Below are 17,605 nucleotides of genomic sequence, written 5' to 3' on the forward strand. Positions count from 1 at the left end.
CCCGGGCCACCCGGGCCGCGGCCCGGGTACTTTTCAGTTCCCAAAAAAAAAATTTTTTTTTTTTTTTTTTTTTTTTTTTTTTTAGATTTTTTTTTTTTTTTTTTTACAATTAAACCTCATTTACTTATTACACTCGACTGGTTGTTTTTCAGATGTGATGTGAATCGAAAGTGAACTAAACAAGTCAGATCCACTATAAATGTTTTTCAGTAGATGCTGTGATGTAGCCACAAGAAAGGTGCAATATTAATGTTTTTCAGGAGATGGCGATGTTGCTAGCTATAGGTTCTAAACAAGAAATGTGGTTCAAATGTTTACAGTAGTTTTCCTTTCTTGCTGCACTACAATGTTACAATGCTGTGAGACAGGCCCGGCGTTGGAGGGGGGCCTGACCGGGCCGGGCCCCCCCATTCCCTAAACTGGCCCCCCCATTCATTTTTTTTTTTTTTTTTTTTGTGTGTGCTAAAAACGTTTTTCCGTTTTTCTGTTTTAAAGTTTAAAACGGAATCTGGCTGTCATTAGGCATTGATTAACTGAATGCTATTGCTAACTGTTACTTTGAACCTCCATTTGCAATGATTCTGGCTGGATATTAATTAACTATTGTAAATTTGTCACAATGAATGCAATTTGTGCACAATGTGTAAATACATTTAATATTAATTGTTTAGGCCTATTTGTAAAGTCACAACACATTAGAGATGTGTGTAGTTCCTCATAGATTTAGCCTCTTCCTTTTGCTCTCAAATGCACCAGTTTGACGAATTTTACTTTAAAATGTACAAAATCTTCTTCCGGGGGAGAATCCCCCCGGACCCCCCTTGGCCCCCCCAAGCTAGGGGCAGGCCCCCTCTGTAATTTGGTTCTGGAGCCGGGCCTGCTGTGAGACGGAGCTAAACACAAAAGATGCAATATTAATAGTTTTTCATGAGATACTCAGTATTTAATATTAATACTAATACTAATAATAGAAAAGGAGAAGATACCGAATAATGACATCACAACAGTATAATCCTAATGTTAATTTAAAATTAAATATTCTTCTAAATATGGATAAAAGTCCAAAAAACAAAATTTTCTTCGGCGCTGCCGAGATTCGGGGGGGACACGCCCCCCCGATGGGGGACACGCCCCCCCGACACGCCCCCCGGCCCCCCCAAGTTCAGATGCGTTCCGCTATCCCTGACGTCAAGTCAGGTGCAACTTAAAGGAACACTCTGCCCATTTTCAACCAGCTTTGTATCATTAGAACATCAGTAGTATATCAGAAAACTGTAAACGGTTTTGAAGTCTGTCATTTAATTGGACAGTTATTGAGTGTTAAAGTGTGGACCAGTGACATCACTGGTCCACACTAACTCAAATGAATAACTCATTAACTCAAATCAACTCTCAATAACTGTCAAACTAGATGAATGATGAATAGTTTGACAGTTATTGAGAGTTGATTTGAGTTAACGAGTTATTCATTTGAGTTAGTGTGGACCAGTGATGTCACTGGTCCACACTTTAACACTCAATAACTGTCAAATTAAATTTTATTTTTTTTTATTTTTTATTTTACCTTTATTTATACAGGGAAAGGCCCTTGAGAGCGAACTCTCATTTACAAGAGCGCCCTGTTACAAAGAACACATACAGAAATGTACAGACAGAGATGATAAAACAGTTTAGATAAAACAAGTGCACTCTTCACATACAGTGCTTTCGAGCAGTACTTTAAATGATTCCAGGGAGATCAGTTGCTCCAATTTTAAAGTGTCCTGGAGCCGATTCCATCCATCTGGTGCATAAAAAGAAAATGCAGTCTTACCTTGCTCAGATCTCACTCGCGGGACTGACAGTCTAATGTGAGATCGTGAGCGTGTCTGATAATTTGTATTAACCTGATTTAGAAGTGAACACAAATACAAAGGAAGTTGTCCAATCATAGCCTTGTAAATAAACAAGAGACAATGTTGCTTTCGTCTAGATGACAGGGAGGGCCAGTTCACCTTATCATACAAAATACAATGATGCGTTAAATAACCGTCACCTGTTATAAAGCGCAGAGCGCTGTGGTACACAGCATCAAGGGGTTTCAAGATGGTAGGTGGGGCATGCATATACACAACATCCCCATAATCCAGGACAGACAATAATAGAGACTGTACAATTGCTCTTCTGGTACAGAGAGAAAAACACGATCTGTTTCTGTATAGAAAACCAATTTTCCTCCTTAATTTCTTTGTTAGATGGTCAATGTGAACGCGAAAAGAAAGTTTCGCATCCAACCAAATACCAAGATATTTATAGGAAGAAACACAATCAATTGGCTCGTTCTGCACTGTGCGGATACTCAGGTTTTCATTACTAGTAGAGGTTCTAGAGAACATCAGCCATTTTGTTTTCTTGGCATTTAAGACCAATTTCATGTCAGACAGGGCCTGCTGAAGATGGTCAAAGGCAGTCTGAAGCCTTGTGACTGCCTGTGCAGGTGTCGCTCCAGTACAGTACACAACTGTGTCGTCAGCATAAAAATGTACATTACAGTGCTCAGAAGGAAAGAAAATATTATTAATATAAATAGTGAATAATGTGGGACCATAAATTGATCCTTGAGGGACCCCCTTACCTATACTCAAAGACCCAGATCGTGTGTCACCAACACCAACTGTTTGTCTCCTCCCAGACAGGTAACTGGAAAACCACCTGACTGAGAGGTTGTCCAGCCCGATGGAGCACAGTTTTTTCAGTAAAATGTTGTGATCCACTGTATCGAATGCCTTTGAGAGGTCTATGAAAAGAGCCGCACAGTGCTGACGGTCATCAAGGCTTTTCAATACATTATTTACAACAAGGGATGTGGCGGTAACAGTGCTGTGTCTCGGTCTGAACCCTGATTGGTGTGATTGAAGGACATTGTATGTGTCTAAAAATAAACGGAGTTGCTCATTTGCTAAAATTTCAAGGACTTTGGCCAGGCAGCACAGCTTGGAGATAGGCCGGTAATTGTTTAGATCGCTCGGGTCGACAGACTTCAAAACAGTTTACAGTTTTCTGATATACTACTGATGTTCTAATGATACAAAACTGGTTGAAAATGGGCAGAGTGTTCCTTTAAGGCTATAAATAAGCCGCTGATAGACAGGCCTAAGGACTACAATAGGACGAATCAGCGTGACGTCACTTGCCACCCAGAAATGCGGAACCCCGCGGCAGTTAATAGTATGAGTTGTGCCAAACAAACGTTAATATCTCAAAAACTATACATGACATTGCTTATATTTTTGACATTCTGAGTGAGAGCAGAAAGTAGCTCAAGAGTTTGATGTATAATATATGCATGTTGTGTTAAAGTTGTGTGAACTGTCGCAGTTTTTAAAATGTAAACAGAGTCAAGCGGCTAGAGCAGACACTCACGCCTCGCGCCACTTGGGCTCCATAGGGTTCCATTGCCGTTGCCACCCAGTGACGCGGTTTGTGCTGCTCGGCTGATCCCTCATATAATGTAAAATGCATTTCACTTGCCTCTATGGCCTGTATTTCTACATATTTCTGTGTCATGATGTGGATGAATATTATTTCTGGACCTACATGATTCAAGTAAGTCATTGTTTTACACATTCATATTAAGTTTTGTTCAACCAGTGGAAAAACTACAATGTCACGTCCGTATTGCAATGAGTTGTGGGTAATTTAATCAGTGAAGTCTGGTGAAGTCTGCACCCCGAGCGGACCCTCTGGAAGTCTGCAGAAAGTCTGCTCAAGGCCCCCTAGTGGACTGGATCAATTGTGGCTTTGGACAGCCCTCAGCACTGGCAGACCACCCGGCGGGAACGCGCTCGCAAAGTGCGCGAATGCGATGATGTCCGGACATTTGGATCAGGCCTACCTGTCTGGAGAGACTATGGGGATGCGTGTGGGCAGGATAGTCTGCAGTGTGTCAGTAGCCAGACTGTTGGGCGGGTTGGCTCTCCCGGGCTGGCTCTCTGTGTTTGTCTCTGTGATCGCCTCGTCCGGTCTGGCAGCCGCACACAGATCCTCTGGAGACGGACCAGACAGAAATGTTTACCCGAGATTGATGATGGGAGCATTTTCTGTTTGCTGTCTAGAAAGTGTCACCATTTCCATGATATTAGATAGTATCAGAGGTATCACCTATTGGAAAACATCATTATGAACTGAGATCATTCTGGCTTTGATATGTTATAACGGGCTATCCAATGGCCATTCAGCATAGTCAACTGCATTGGGAATTTAATCTCCAGCACTTAAACCAGATATAACATAACACTCATGCGTGCACCTGTATTTACACAGGGGACCAGATAGGAAGAGGATTTTGGCCTTCAAAGTAAAGTACATTTAGAGGTAAATGCACAAACCCCTTGGCTGACGTTCACCTTCCTCTCCGGCCGCCGTTTCCGGTTTGTGGTCTGGCCCCTCCTCTTCCTGTGCACTGGCCCCGCCCCCTCTGGTGCTGAGCGAGCCCAGCAAGGAAACAAACTCCAGGAAGTTGGACTCGTTTGGAATCTGGCCCTCCTTGGCCTCTAGGTCTGACTTGGAACTGGTCATGGTGGTCTTTTGGACAAACAGACAGGGAGACAAATGTTTGTATGTGTGTGTATTCATGCAGGGATGATGGATGGATGGATGGAGATAACATCTGCAAACAAACAGATTAGTGAATTGATCCTCCAAAGGAAACCCCATTGCTAATCTACAGAGCTGGAGTGGCAACATACTGTGTTTTGGGAACGGTCTGACAGTAGAACAGCGTCTTTCCCGCTGTCCATGCTGAGGCCGCGGATGTGAGTCCTTCCCCCTGGCCCGTAGCGGCCGAGCGCAGGCGGCAGACGCAGGAAGCCCTCGGAGTCGCCGTTGAGATCCGGAGAGTCCGTGTCATCGGGGTGGGAGTGGACATCGATGCCCGACGAGCTGTTGTCATTGGTCAGTTGAGGGTCGTCCGTTATCTGCGGAGCGAGATGTTCCAGGTCCGCGTCCTGACACTCCAGTGTGGCAGACTCTGAGCTGGTGGTTTCCGGACACAGGTGAAACTCTTCGCTCTGGTTGGTCGTCTCCAGCTGTTTGGGGGTGGGGTCGTCCTCTGACCCCGCCCCTTCCTCTCCCTCCTCCGCCCCTTCCTCGGGGGAGTCGAAGGTGATGACGGGGATCTTGATGTGACATTCTCCTGCCTCCTTCTGAGCCTGACGGGAAACATACACACACACACACACACACAATCAAACATTGCATTGCATTGCATTTTTATATGCAAATCAAATTACTTTTACAACCTTCAAAATAGTAAATCTTTAGTAGTGACTTCGTTGGGTACCAGGAGGCGTAAATTAAAATTGACATTTTTGAACAATCCTGCCTCCCCACCTAATAACACTTAATTCATGGAGCACTTAGTAGTTCAAGCGAGTCTAAAAAGCTTGAAAGTGCTTTAAACGGAGGACACTAAAATAGAGACACAAAACGCTTCATTGTGGAAACGGGTCCTAGTCTTACCTGTGCGCTCTCCAGGAGGCTCTGCATGACGCGCTCCTCCAGCTGAGCAGCCATCTGAGGGTCACAGCTCATGGTGATGATGATCTTGACCGTGTCGCCGTTGTCCAGGTGGGCCGACACCGGGCCCGGCCCAGAGGTGTCCACCAGCACCACCGCGATCTCATCAGAACAATACGTCTCCTCCTCCACTGGCTCAGCCTGAGACATGAGGGAGGCAGAACACACGCTGGGAGAACCGCTCTTTCCAGCATGCATTATCCCATTGATACCTGATGCAGCATTTGTGTGTGTATCCCTTTAAGACCGCGAACCGCGTGACGCGGTTCGCGGTCTTAAAGGGATGTTTTCATAAAAGTGCTTGTGGCATTGCCATACAACTGAACATTTAGCCCAGTTCATAGCAAATACTGAGATATATAGAGAGTAATACAGAGATATGACTTTTGGTCCATATCGCCCAGCCCTAACTTTTGCAATGTACCTCCTATTCCCCCTTGGACATTCCTGTGTGGTCTACCTGGGTGAGAGGTTGGGAGACGTCAGTAAGGTCATCCTGGGGGTCCTGGGGCGTCTGCAGGGAGTTATTGTTGTCGTCCGAGGGCTCTTTTTGCCCCTCGCTCTCGTCCTCGCTCTCCCCCTCGCTCCCCTTGGAGGGAGGCAGCCCCTCATCGCCCGTATCCCTGTCTGCAGTGTCTTTATCGTCACTGTCTTTCTCCGCAGTTCTGTCCTGCTCTGATCGCTCTGTGTTGAGCCCTATCAAAGAGCTCTGAACGTCTGTGCCCTCTCTCACGGCCTCACAGGTCCCAGTCGTCTCTGCGTCCTTTCTCCCCGGCCTGCTGGTCGCGGATCCGGGTCGCGGCTCCTCTCTCCCGGCCTGCGACGGGGGCCTCTGCTGGGCCTGCAGCAGGGGGGCGGCCTGGTCGGGGTTGGGGCTGGACAGCTCCTCTGGGGAAAGCTCTTGGTTTCGGTGCAGACCTCCCTCTGCCTGCCTCTCCTCTGCAGCACTCTCACTCTGCCCTGCAGCGGGAATGAAAAAATTGATTCACGTTGTGGATATAAAATATCATAATAATACACTGCCTCTAATACGAGCTTCATACCCTATTAGCCGAGTTCACATTCCTCCCCCTTGGAAATACTGTAGGCTCATATTTGGCTGCAATGACATCATCAACCACCAAAAATCACACTCGTCTACAGCAGCACAGCCCCTCTGGCCGAACATAATCCAAGGCTTATTTTAGTTTGCTTAGTCAACGCCTGAAAAAAAATCTGTCCCTGGTAAAAATGCACCATAGATAGACCGAGCCCACTGGCACATACGAACATATTGATAGGCCGAGCCCCCTGCCACTCACACAAACATATTGATAGGCCGAGCCCACTGCCACTCACACACACATACGAACATATTGATGCACTCTGCAGAACACTGATTATGATATCTCCTCTTCCAATCAGCTGCCTTCGCTCTGACTAAACACTAGTGCATGAGGTCATACATTTCCTGGAAGCAGTGTGTTGGTCTTGCTGGCTGGCTGGCTGGCTAACTGGCTGGCTGCTAGCTTAGCTGCGTGTCTGAGCATACAACAATGATGTGTTAGCAGAACAGGAATCTGCATTGTCTGAGGAGCCACCCAGTGCATTAGCAAAGAGGAACAGTGTTGGCTACCAGCACTGCCAACTGACAATACACAGAATATCAATTTCCCCAAACCATAAGTGTATAGAGCAGGGTAGGAAATTAGCGGGCGCTCGGGGCAAAATGCCCCTAAAAAATCTAGACTTGCCCTTGGAATTTGGATGACGGGGGCTTTTAAATTCCCCCATAAAATAAAGAGTTTAATACTTTCTGTATTTTAACATTATTCTGTATTTGCAAAGCGTGACTCGAAAATGTCCAACTAGGCATCCGTACAACCCGCGCCCCTCCTCCTACTAGCGTTATTTAGCTCAGTGACAGACAGCACAAGCTAGCTGGCCAGCTAGTTCACTCATGTTTTTGCCAAGTATATTAATAACGTGCCAGAGACAATCAAAAGTTTTGTTGAGATGGGAAATGCGGATCTGTAACTGTGATTGTTTATGAACTTTTAGAAATAAAATATGCTTGGATAAGAGTCATTGATTGGTCTGTCATGCTACATAGGTACGTACAACTAAGGTATTTCCCAACATTTGATAAAAATGCCCCCGAAATATATTTCACAGGGGCAAAAATAGCCCTCGTTTAGAAAAGTTAATTTCCTACCCTGGTATAGAGACTCCATACATTAACTCGAATAACTAATCGGGATTTTGAGGCGCCTGAGTATCATGTAAAGCGCTTTATAAATGAACTGGCTAACTGGCTGGCTGCTAGCTAGGTGCTTGTCTGAGCATATACAATGACGATGTGTTATCAGAATTATAGGAAGTTATCAATCTGTATTGTCTGGGGAGGCATCCCGTGCTTTAGGGAAGAGGAACAGAGTTTGCTACCAGCACTGCCATCTGACAATATAATACACAGAATATCCATTTCCCCAAAGCAATTATATAGTTATCATTTAGTCATATGGTCAGTGTCATTTGACGAGTATCATTTAAAGTGCTTTATGAATTAATTATTATTACCGGTAATATATATTATCATTACTATTATACTGCAGAAACACTATAAAGAAAAAACGGTTTTATAATAATGACATCTGACAATACATTAATTGTCAGTGGTCAAACCCCCCCCCCCCCCCCCTAATGGCAGCTGTCAAACTGAGTAAAAAAAGAAAGTCAAAAGCTCAATATACACCAACCACAGCAGTCCACGGCTTCTAAGCAGCATTTTCCCTGTGCAGACATTCAGCCTCTCACTCCATTTCCAGAAGGAACGGATAAAGAATTAGATCTAACACTTTGTTTTGTTTTTCTTTGCATCATGTTAGGAGGATCAATGGCTGTCAGATCATTTCACTTTTGCGTTGCTTGTAACAAGCCACGCTCGCCTCTAAAAACTCAGCACTTTCTCTGGAAAATGACAACATGCTGTTTGAATGTGGATGACACCTGGTCAAACTTGGAGAGAGGACCGCCTCACTCACCTTCCAGCGTCTTCACCTCATCTGCCTTGGGACACTCCTGAATAGAAGGACAATCCAGAGACATAATGAACAGGATCAGGACATAATGTAGGTCAACATATTAGCACACAGATGTCCATCTTTTAGCTGAGACACTGACTGTATGGCTGCGTCAATCAACCACGAAGGTGAGCGGTTCACTCACCACCCCTATCAGTCCCGGGTCGGTTTCCGTCTGCTTGACCGTCACCTGGATGACTGGACTGGGACCAGTGGGACGGGTGCGAGCCAACAGCGTCATCGCAACGCTGTCTGGGACTGTGCTGCTCTTCCTGTTAGACAGAGCAACGCAAGAGAGAGGACAAGACATTAAATGGTGTAGAGACAGAGAAAGAAAGAGAGACGGGTCGTCTACGGGAGTCCATATATCAATGCATGTCACTTCAGATTTCAGATGAAATTATCCAATATTCAACCCCACCCTGACATGTTTTGAATACTAACTAGACATTTCCTGAACTACAGAGATGAGGCAGTAGAAAAGAAACTCAAGTCTGGACTCTGAGCTTGATCTCTACTGGCTTCTGGGAAACCTGAGGAAATCAAATAAAGAACAGTCATAGAGAGGGGTAAAGGGTCATTTACAGTATGAGCCATCTATCTATCTATCTATCTATCTATCTATCTATCTATCTATCTATCTATCTATCTATCTATCTATATATCTATCTATCTATCTATCTATCTATCTATCTATCTATCTATCTATCTATCTATCTATCTATCTATCTATCTATCTAATCTATCTATCTATCTATCTATCTATCTAATCTATCTATCTATCTATCTATCTATCTATCTATCTATCTATCTCTCTATCTATCTATCTATCTATCTATCTATCTATCTATCTATCTATCTATCTAATCTATCTATCTATCTATCTATCTATCTATCTAATCTATCTATCTATCTATCTATCTATCTATCTATCTCTCTATCTATCTATCTATCTATCTATCAGCAGTATATAAAAGGGAGCTAGGGCTCTGTCTGTCTGTTTCTCTGTCTGTCCCACTGATGACATCATCAGTGATGTCATAAATTCACTCACACCCACAAGGCTGTAGTTCAGTGATGATGTCACTGATGTCATCAATGAAACCTGCCCAGGGAGCAGCTCTAGGCATGAGGAACAAAAGGGCCAAGGTGTTGAGTCATATATATAACTCTGGAAAAGCACACACATATCCCTCCGCACAGCTGCCCCCCCGCCTCACAAGTACATAATGGCTAAGCGAGACCTAGTCTCGGCTCCCAGACGTTTCGTTTGGTGAGCTGCGCCACCAAACGTCTGGGAATTTCACTGTCAGAAACTGTCTGTCCGAGCCCGGCGAGAACCGCCGGCAGCAGACACACCTACATTTATTATTAGAATTTTATTTGGTAGCGGCAATGCCATTTATCATAGTCGTAACACAGAGCATGAAGCTGATATGCTCCAAACAAAATTTATAGCTGTGGTTTATTTTACAATCATCCTTCCTACCCGGAAGTGGTCCGCTTGATACTGTGAACTTGTGTGAAGTCATCAGCAGCCAGCAGGCTCTGTAACGTTAGCCTCGGGAGTCGGGCATATCGCTGGGGGAAAGACCTCTAGCCGCCGGGGCCGGATGAAACACGTCCTATTAACAGGTTATGTTTGTTTCTACGTGATTAATATGTTTCTCCGCAAACGCGACGATGTTTTGCGAGACACCGGTTCTGCATGAGATCTGCCCCCAGAAAGCAGGCCCGCCCACAACACTCATGATTGGTTCTCCGATGCAAGGCTTCCAACAGCGCCACCTAACGTTATGCAAAGATTTGAATAGTAATATTCTCAGTCTTACAGGAGTGAAACGGATTAAGACTGAGGGCTGAGTCTAAGCGAGACCTACCACAAATAGGTATGTTCTGATCGGCAAGTAGTTCCCAACGAAGTGGACTGCACAGGGTATTCAGCCATGTTAAGTAAGATTCCAAACCGCAGCATGGAACAGAAATGTTCAGTTCAAAGGGAACTGTAAACTGTGTAGGAAATAACTGAATAATGGTTGTTTACTTCGCCCAGTTGACAAGCAAAAATGTCCTTACTGAAAATAATGAGGCTAAAAACAAATATTGGAGCTTATGTGTCTGTAAATGCTGTAGTTGTAACTGACATTATGTGACTATTTAAGTGCTTAGGTTGCCTACACATAACAGTGCTCAAATAATCTATAAAGCAAATACTCTAGGGAAACGAGCTATTATTGACCTTTATACTGTACTGAACGTTGGTTTGGCTAGCATAGCTAGCCAAACTTCTAACTTCAATATTACAACAAACGTTAGCAGTGCTAATGTTAGCTGCTGTTAGTAGCAGCCGGTCTCGTTTATGTTACCAGGGTCACGCAGGGAGGAATGTCTGCACTGTTGACATTGCAGGGTCTTCCAAATGGAGGACATTTGCCGAGGGAAGTTCCCTTAACTGACAGTCCCTGAAGAGGGAGTAGGGAGTGCTGTTTATGTACACTGTGGAACAGAATGCAACCTCAGTCAAAAGCAGGAATTCTTGAACTCTTTCAGCTGGACCCTGACGTCCACACGACCTTACCTGAGGCTGGCGGGCAGGCAGGCGTCAGACGCGTTGCTCTTCTTGTCCGGAGCTTTGCTGAGGTCCGAGAGGCTGCTGCGTACCACCGCCTCGCCCTGGTCGAACATCAGGTGCAGCCGGTAGTTGGCCATCTTGATGAGGATGAAGAAGGCGGTGATGGAGGTGCAGTAGATGCTCAAAGCCATGGTGGTAGGAGGCAGGGCCTGTGGAGAGGAGGGTGGCGTAAAGAGTCATTTGGTGACTGGTGGTCACACACAGCAGGGTGCCACACAGAGGGAAAGGACGAGAGGAGAGGGGAGGAGACGAGAGGAGGAGAGGAGAGGAGAGGAGAGGAGAGGAGAGGAGAGGAGAGGAGAGGAGAGGAGAGGAGAAGAGAAGAGAGGAGACGGGAGGAGAGGAGAGGAGAGGAGAAGAGAGGAGACGGGAGGAGAGGAGAGGAGAAGAGAGGAGATGGGAGGAGAGGAGAGGAGAGGAGAGGAGAGGGAGAGGAGGAGAGGAGAGGAGAGGAGGAGAGGAGAGGAGAGGAGAGGAGAGGAGAGGAGAGGAGGAGAGGAGAGGAGAGGAGGAGAGGAGAGAAGATGAGAGGAGAGGAGAGGAGAGGAGGAGAGGAGAGGAGAGGGGAGAAGATGAGAGGAGAGGAGGAGAGGAGAGGAGGAGAGGAGAGGAGAGGAGAGGAGGAGAGGAGAGAAGATGAGAGGAGAGGAGAGGAGAGGAGGAGAGGAGAGGAGAGGGGAGAAGATGAGAGGAGAGGAGGAGAGGAGAGGAGAGGGGAGAAGAGGAGAGGAGAGGAGAGGAGAGGAGAGGAGGAGAGGAGAGGAGACGGGAGGAGAGGAGAGAAGATGAGAGGAGAGGAGAGGAGAGGAGAGGAGGAGAGGAGAGAAGATGAGAGGAGAGGAGAGGAGAGGAGAGGAGGAGAGGAGAGAAGATGAGAGGAGAGGAGAGGAGAGGAGGAGAGGAGAGGAGGAGAGGAGAGGAGAGGGGAGAAGAGGAGAGGAGAGGAGGAGAGGAGAGGAGAGGGGAGAAGAGGAGAGGAGAGGAGGAGAGGAGAGGAGAGGGGAGAAGATGAGAGGAGAGGAGGAGAGGAGAGGAGAGGGGAGAAGAGGAGAGGAGAGGAGAGGAGAGGAGAGGAGAGGAGAGGAGGAGAGGAGAGGAGAGGAGACGGGAGGAGAGGATACGAGAGGAGGAGCCGAGAGGAGGAGAGGAGAAGAGAGGAGAAGGGGGGAGAGGAGAGGAGGAGAGGAGAGGAGAAGAGAGGAGAGGAGAACGGAGGAGACGAAAGGAGAGGAGATGAGAGGAGGAGAAGGGAGGAGGAGAGGAGAAGAGAGGAGACGGGGGAGAGGAGAGGAGGAGAGGAGAGGAGAGGAGAGGAGAGGAGAGGAGAAGAGAGGAGACGGGGGAGAGGAGAGGAGGAGAGGAGGAGAGGAGAAGAGAGGAGACGGGGGAGAGGAGAGGAGAAGAGAGGAGACGGGGGAGAGGAGAGGAGGAGAGGAGAAGAGACGGGAGGAGAGGAGATGAGAGGAGGAGGACAGTATCCATGCTTTTGAAAGATCATCCTATATGAATGAATATCTCATCTACAGAAGCCTCTGAGCCAACACGACACAGCCTGTTCCTCATGAGGAAACATCAACCTGGCTGCCTCTCATCAACCCAAGGTGAAATTCTTCAAAAGGTAGAGCATTCCATCAAACAGGGTTCCTCTGCTGTATTACTACAGGCCCGGTGGGCCACCAGACCCAGTTTGATTGATGAAGTTGACTGATCCCTGGGGAGGAGAATGAGTAATGGCCCATCGTGAAGAATATGAAGATTAAAGAGGGAGCATCTGCATGATGCTGATGATACACAGTTCCTCATTCCTATTGGCTAGAAAGAGTTCCTGCTATGTTTGATGAATATGATTGAGGGATACAGATGTTACAGTCCAAATTTAGAATGCCGTTATTTGTCGCTCATTATTTGTTTGTTCCTCAACTTCTTTCTGCCATCATCAGTGATCTTGTACAGTGCGTTGGGACCTTCAGGTAAATAAACAACCTGAAATTTGAAACATGCCTGCATCTCTTCCAGAAAGCGTGTTCAGATGCGTGGGAAGCTGTGGTGTACACACTGTGGACAAGACAATACACATTAGACAGTGAAAACTGCCAGTAACCACATTTTGAACGTTGCTTTGAGTGGAGATGCTCTTAAACCTTGAGCTCCTCTGAGATTTCATTCTCAGAGGAAACCTGATTCTGATGAATCTGGTTTCTTTCTCTCACCTCTCATCCATTTGATAGCTATTTTGGGATTATCTGTGCTGTATCTGAATGGTACGGGAGCATAGGGCACTTCACATGTTTTAACCCTGTAAGACCCGCTGTTGCAGAATTACAACATTTTTATTTGATCTAAAAAAAAGGTATAAATGTTTGTTTTTTGTGTCCCCGCCCCCCATAAACATAGTCATTGGGTCCTATTGTTCAGTCTACACAATGCTATTGGATAGGACATTTGTATATAAGTCCCGCCCACAAGGTCATGATGTATCACAACTTCCAGAACTTGACTGAGAATTAACCACCCTTTGTTTCATTGGATTATGTTTATCAATTCTAAGTAAGTAAAATGCCTTTAAAAAAAATTGTGATCAGTAAAACATGTACTAGAACATGTACATATGTTGTTATTGTGAAATACATTCCCCAAATATTACATTATTTATATATAATATAAATATTATATTAATATTATTATTTCCATAAAACCTTACAAAAACATACGTTTTTTGCAAGCACTTCATTATCATCTCCAAAGGCCTCCTACAACAGCATCTGAAAGGTTGATTTTTTTTATTTTTTATGTTTGACTATGTCTGGGTTTGACAGGGTTTTAACATGGGGGACAGGTGAGTTGTTTTCCCCCTCATTTGACCTTAAACTGATGCAGGAACACATCTTTTAAATAAATGTCTTGGTCATAAATGGGATGTCTAGCACCTCCAGATCTATTAGGCTATATGAAGAACAGTGATCCAGAGACTGAAGCAAAAGGGCTCAGTAGTAGGGAGGGATCTGGGGAGCAATCACAGCATACAGTCATAATCTACAACACAATATCTAATGAAATGGGTTAGTGTGCCGATAAAGCATGGTTGCATGAATTAATATACCGAGACATCGTTCATCTGATTCCCTCAGTAACAGTAAAGCAGAGGGCTTCCATGTAAAACAGGCATGTCCAAAGTCCGACCCGGGGGCCTTAATCTGGGCCCACGGACTGATTTTAAGCGGCCCTCGGCTTTGTCTCTCAAAATATACTATATGTGGCCCTCCACACAGTATTGGTTAATCAAGCCAGTTCAATTTGCATTTTTTCCATTCACCTAATGATGACAGCACTATCATACAGTTTGTAGACAAGTACCAAGTAGGAACAGCACATGCAGAACCTAATGTTTTCAAATGGTAAACAAGATCCTTAGAGTAGAATTGTATTTTATGTCTGTTTTTTTTAATAAGTGATATGACGCGAGAAGCAGTTGGTCCCCCCGGTATTCTCACATTATCTAATCTGACCCCCATTCAAAAGGTTTGGACACCCCCTGATGTAAAACCTATATCATTTACATTCTCCCCTCATCTGCAGTCTAGCTGACCTGTTGTTGACATCACGGCCCAGACTCCCTCCAGTCATTTTAAGATATGCAGATGAGGCTTCACTAGACCTTGTTTGATCATTCAGACTTCATTACGCCTTAGAGTGCATTATTTGTTTGATCTAGCCTTAGCACTTCATACACCTTGCTGCTTACTTAGCCTATGGTTGTTCACTTCATGCCACCACCCTATAAAGCAATGATTCTCAAACTGGGGTCCAGGCAGAGACACCCAGGGGGGGTCACAGAGCAGGACGAGGTGGTTCCCACGCTGGGCATCCTCATGAAACAGGAGGAACAGCTTGATTTTCATTGTCATTCCATTCATCTGAGGTTATGAGGACAGGGAGAGAATGACACAGAATGTTTATTTTGATCAGAGGCTGCACAATCAGCTGTCCAATTCTGTACCGATCTCAGATGGAGGTTCCTCTGATGAAATAGAATCAATAGGTGCTCTCTGTGTGGCCCGTCTTGTATCGATATGACGGGCCGTGACTGTCGTGACATCATGAACATATTTGGGAACCAACCACAGATAAAAGCAAGCCTTCTGCTGCTGACCCTCCCTCTGTATCCAGGGGCAGCCATGCGTTCCGTCACTGCATGCGGGAAAATACTGCGACAATGCCCTTTTCCTAGCCCGGTACCTCGGCAACCTCACAATGAATGGTGCTGCTGCTGGGTGGTTGGTTGGTTGTGGGACCACGCACGTTTATCCGCGAAAAGACGCAAATGCGTGGAAAAACGTTACGAGCTGTGTGTAGCCTATACTCTCTCACACACACACACACACACACACACACACACACACACACACACACACCCCCTTCGCGGCCTTGAACGTCACGGGTCCAACATTAAACTCACCAGATGGAGGGACAGAGGCAACATCAGGAGGAAAATCCACAGATAGAGGTGGCAGGAGTTGTTGAATTTGTTCTGGTCCGGGTCGTGGTACCAGCCCCCCGTCAGTGATGCCCAGACCCCCTGACGCAGGGTCTGCACAACCTGCGAGCCCATCTCTCCCCCCTCTCCGCCTCCTCCTTCGCTGTCTCCGCTCAGGTTGGATGGATGGAAGGATGCTGCTGCTGCTAGGCTACAATGAAAACGATCTCCAATTACTGCATGCTACTGTCGCTACGCCTCCATGTTGGGGCGATGTACGGGCACGGGATGCAGCGCTCTCGGTGTTGTTGTGTTCTCCTCGGCTGCCTTCCATCCCAATGTCAAGGCGTCCATTGCTGCCGCGGTCTTCATCTTGTCCTATTCTTCACTGCCTCTCTCTCTCTCTCTCTCTCTCTCTCTCTCTCTCTCTCTCTCTCTCTCTCTCTCTCTCTCTCTCTCTCTCTCTCTCTCTCTCTCTCTCTCTCTCTCTCTCTCTCTCTCTCTCTCTCTCTCTCTCTCTCGGCGCGGCGTCTGTACCACTGAGATATATGCATTATAATAGGTCCATGGTATGGTCTGTACAGATGCGCAGCTCTGACCGCCTCCCCTCCCTTTCCACTCGTCCTGACGTCCTCCCTCCCCCTCCCCTTCTCTTCCTTCCCACTACCCATTAATGCTTCATCTGCGCAAACTACATAGTGGTCACATGTAATGTATGATGTATGCTTTTAGTCTAATACCAAACGATGGCATTATAATGCAGTAATTAATAATATAGGCTATGATAATTAATTATAATCATTATGTTATTATCCATATGGATTGTGCGTGTGTGTGTGTGTGTGTGTGTGTGTGTGTGTGTGTGTGTGTGTGTGTGTGTGTGTGTGTGTGTGTGTGTGTGTGTGTGTGTGAGAGAGAGAGAGGGAGAGAGAGAGAGAGAGAGATGCTGTTTATGTTACTGAGTAACAAAATGCCTTGTTTTCTGTTTTTGATTCTTTGTAATTGCTAAGTGTTGCTAATGTATGCTTTGGCAATGTAAGATGCACCTTATCATGCCAATAAAGCCCTTTTGAATTGAATTGAAAAATTGAGAGAGAGAGAGAGAGAGAGAGAGAGAGAGAGAGAGAGAGAGAGAGCGATGTGCGTGTCAGTATAAGGTCTACTATTCCCAATAATATCCTCCCTGAAGGCGCGCTCTCCTCACACATTCCTCCGTTGGCTCCTCCCTCGCCACACTGCTGCGACTGGCCACGTGGGGCGGGATAGACCAATCCGCGAGCCAGCACAGCCGGAGCAGCAGCGTCCCCCAGGCAGGCAGGACCTCGTACAGTCTCCACTGCTGTGTCCAACCAGTCTGCTAGCAACGACGATGGGGGTTGTTTTGATTAAAATGTACGGACTTTTTCGGGGTTTTGCTGCTGTACCGGAGTTTTGAAATCCAAGATGTTTGGTGCGCTTTCAACTGTTCGACCGTCGGCTACTTTTCACACACCCAAAGGAAAGATAAACCCGGGAATAAACGAGTTTAAACTGAGGAGCAACTTTTCCCAACTTCCATACTAGTCAAGAGGCTGACCTATGCTAAGCTAACTCGCTAGCTAAAAGTATGGAATGCGATTAAAAATTCTGGAGAGAAAAGGGTACAGGAGTGGCTTATCAAACTGTACTTTTTGATCAACAGTGATTGAGTGAGTTTTATCAGTGGGTTTTGAGGAGAAAAGTGCGGCATTCTAGTCCCACTGTATGGTCTGAATGGACGGTGCAGGTGCACCTCTTGCGGCACCTGCGAAACTCCATCGGTAACGTTAGAGAGCTAACTTTAGCTTGAAACGCTAGCATTATCCCAGAAACGGAGCCTGTTTTATGGATTAATTTCCTCTC

The 17,605-nt window shown here is 46.0% G+C and overlaps 1 protein-coding gene across 1 annotated transcript in view; it reads right to left on the reverse strand.

Annotated features, from left to right (window-relative positions):
- pcnx2 (pecanex 2) overlaps positions 1-15,859 on the reverse strand; it is a gene marked incomplete at both ends in the record, with an annotated part of 50,265 nt that extends 34,406 nt beyond the window's left edge. Inside the window, 9 exons of the mRNA XM_083650696.1 lie at positions 3,875-4,025; positions 4,386-4,563; positions 4,728-5,189; positions 5,500-5,697; positions 6,017-6,516; positions 8,580-8,616; positions 8,764-8,890; positions 11,197-11,399; positions 15,707-15,859. Coding sequence (XP_083506822.1) covers positions 3,875-4,025; positions 4,386-4,563; positions 4,728-5,189; positions 5,500-5,697; positions 6,017-6,516; positions 8,580-8,616; positions 8,764-8,890; positions 11,197-11,399; positions 15,707-15,859 — 2,009 coding nt within the window. The remainder of the gene's footprint in view (positions 1-3,874; positions 4,026-4,385; positions 4,564-4,727; positions 5,190-5,499; positions 5,698-6,016; positions 6,517-8,579; positions 8,617-8,763; positions 8,891-11,196; positions 11,400-15,706) is intronic.
- Between the last annotated feature and the right edge of the window lie 1,746 nt (positions 15,860-17,605).

Source organism: Poromitra crassiceps (assembly GCF_964638095.1).
Source record: "Poromitra crassiceps genome assembly, chromosome: 14".
Classification (NCBI taxonomy): domain Eukaryota; kingdom Metazoa; phylum Chordata; class Actinopteri; order Beryciformes; family Melamphaidae; genus Poromitra; species Poromitra crassiceps.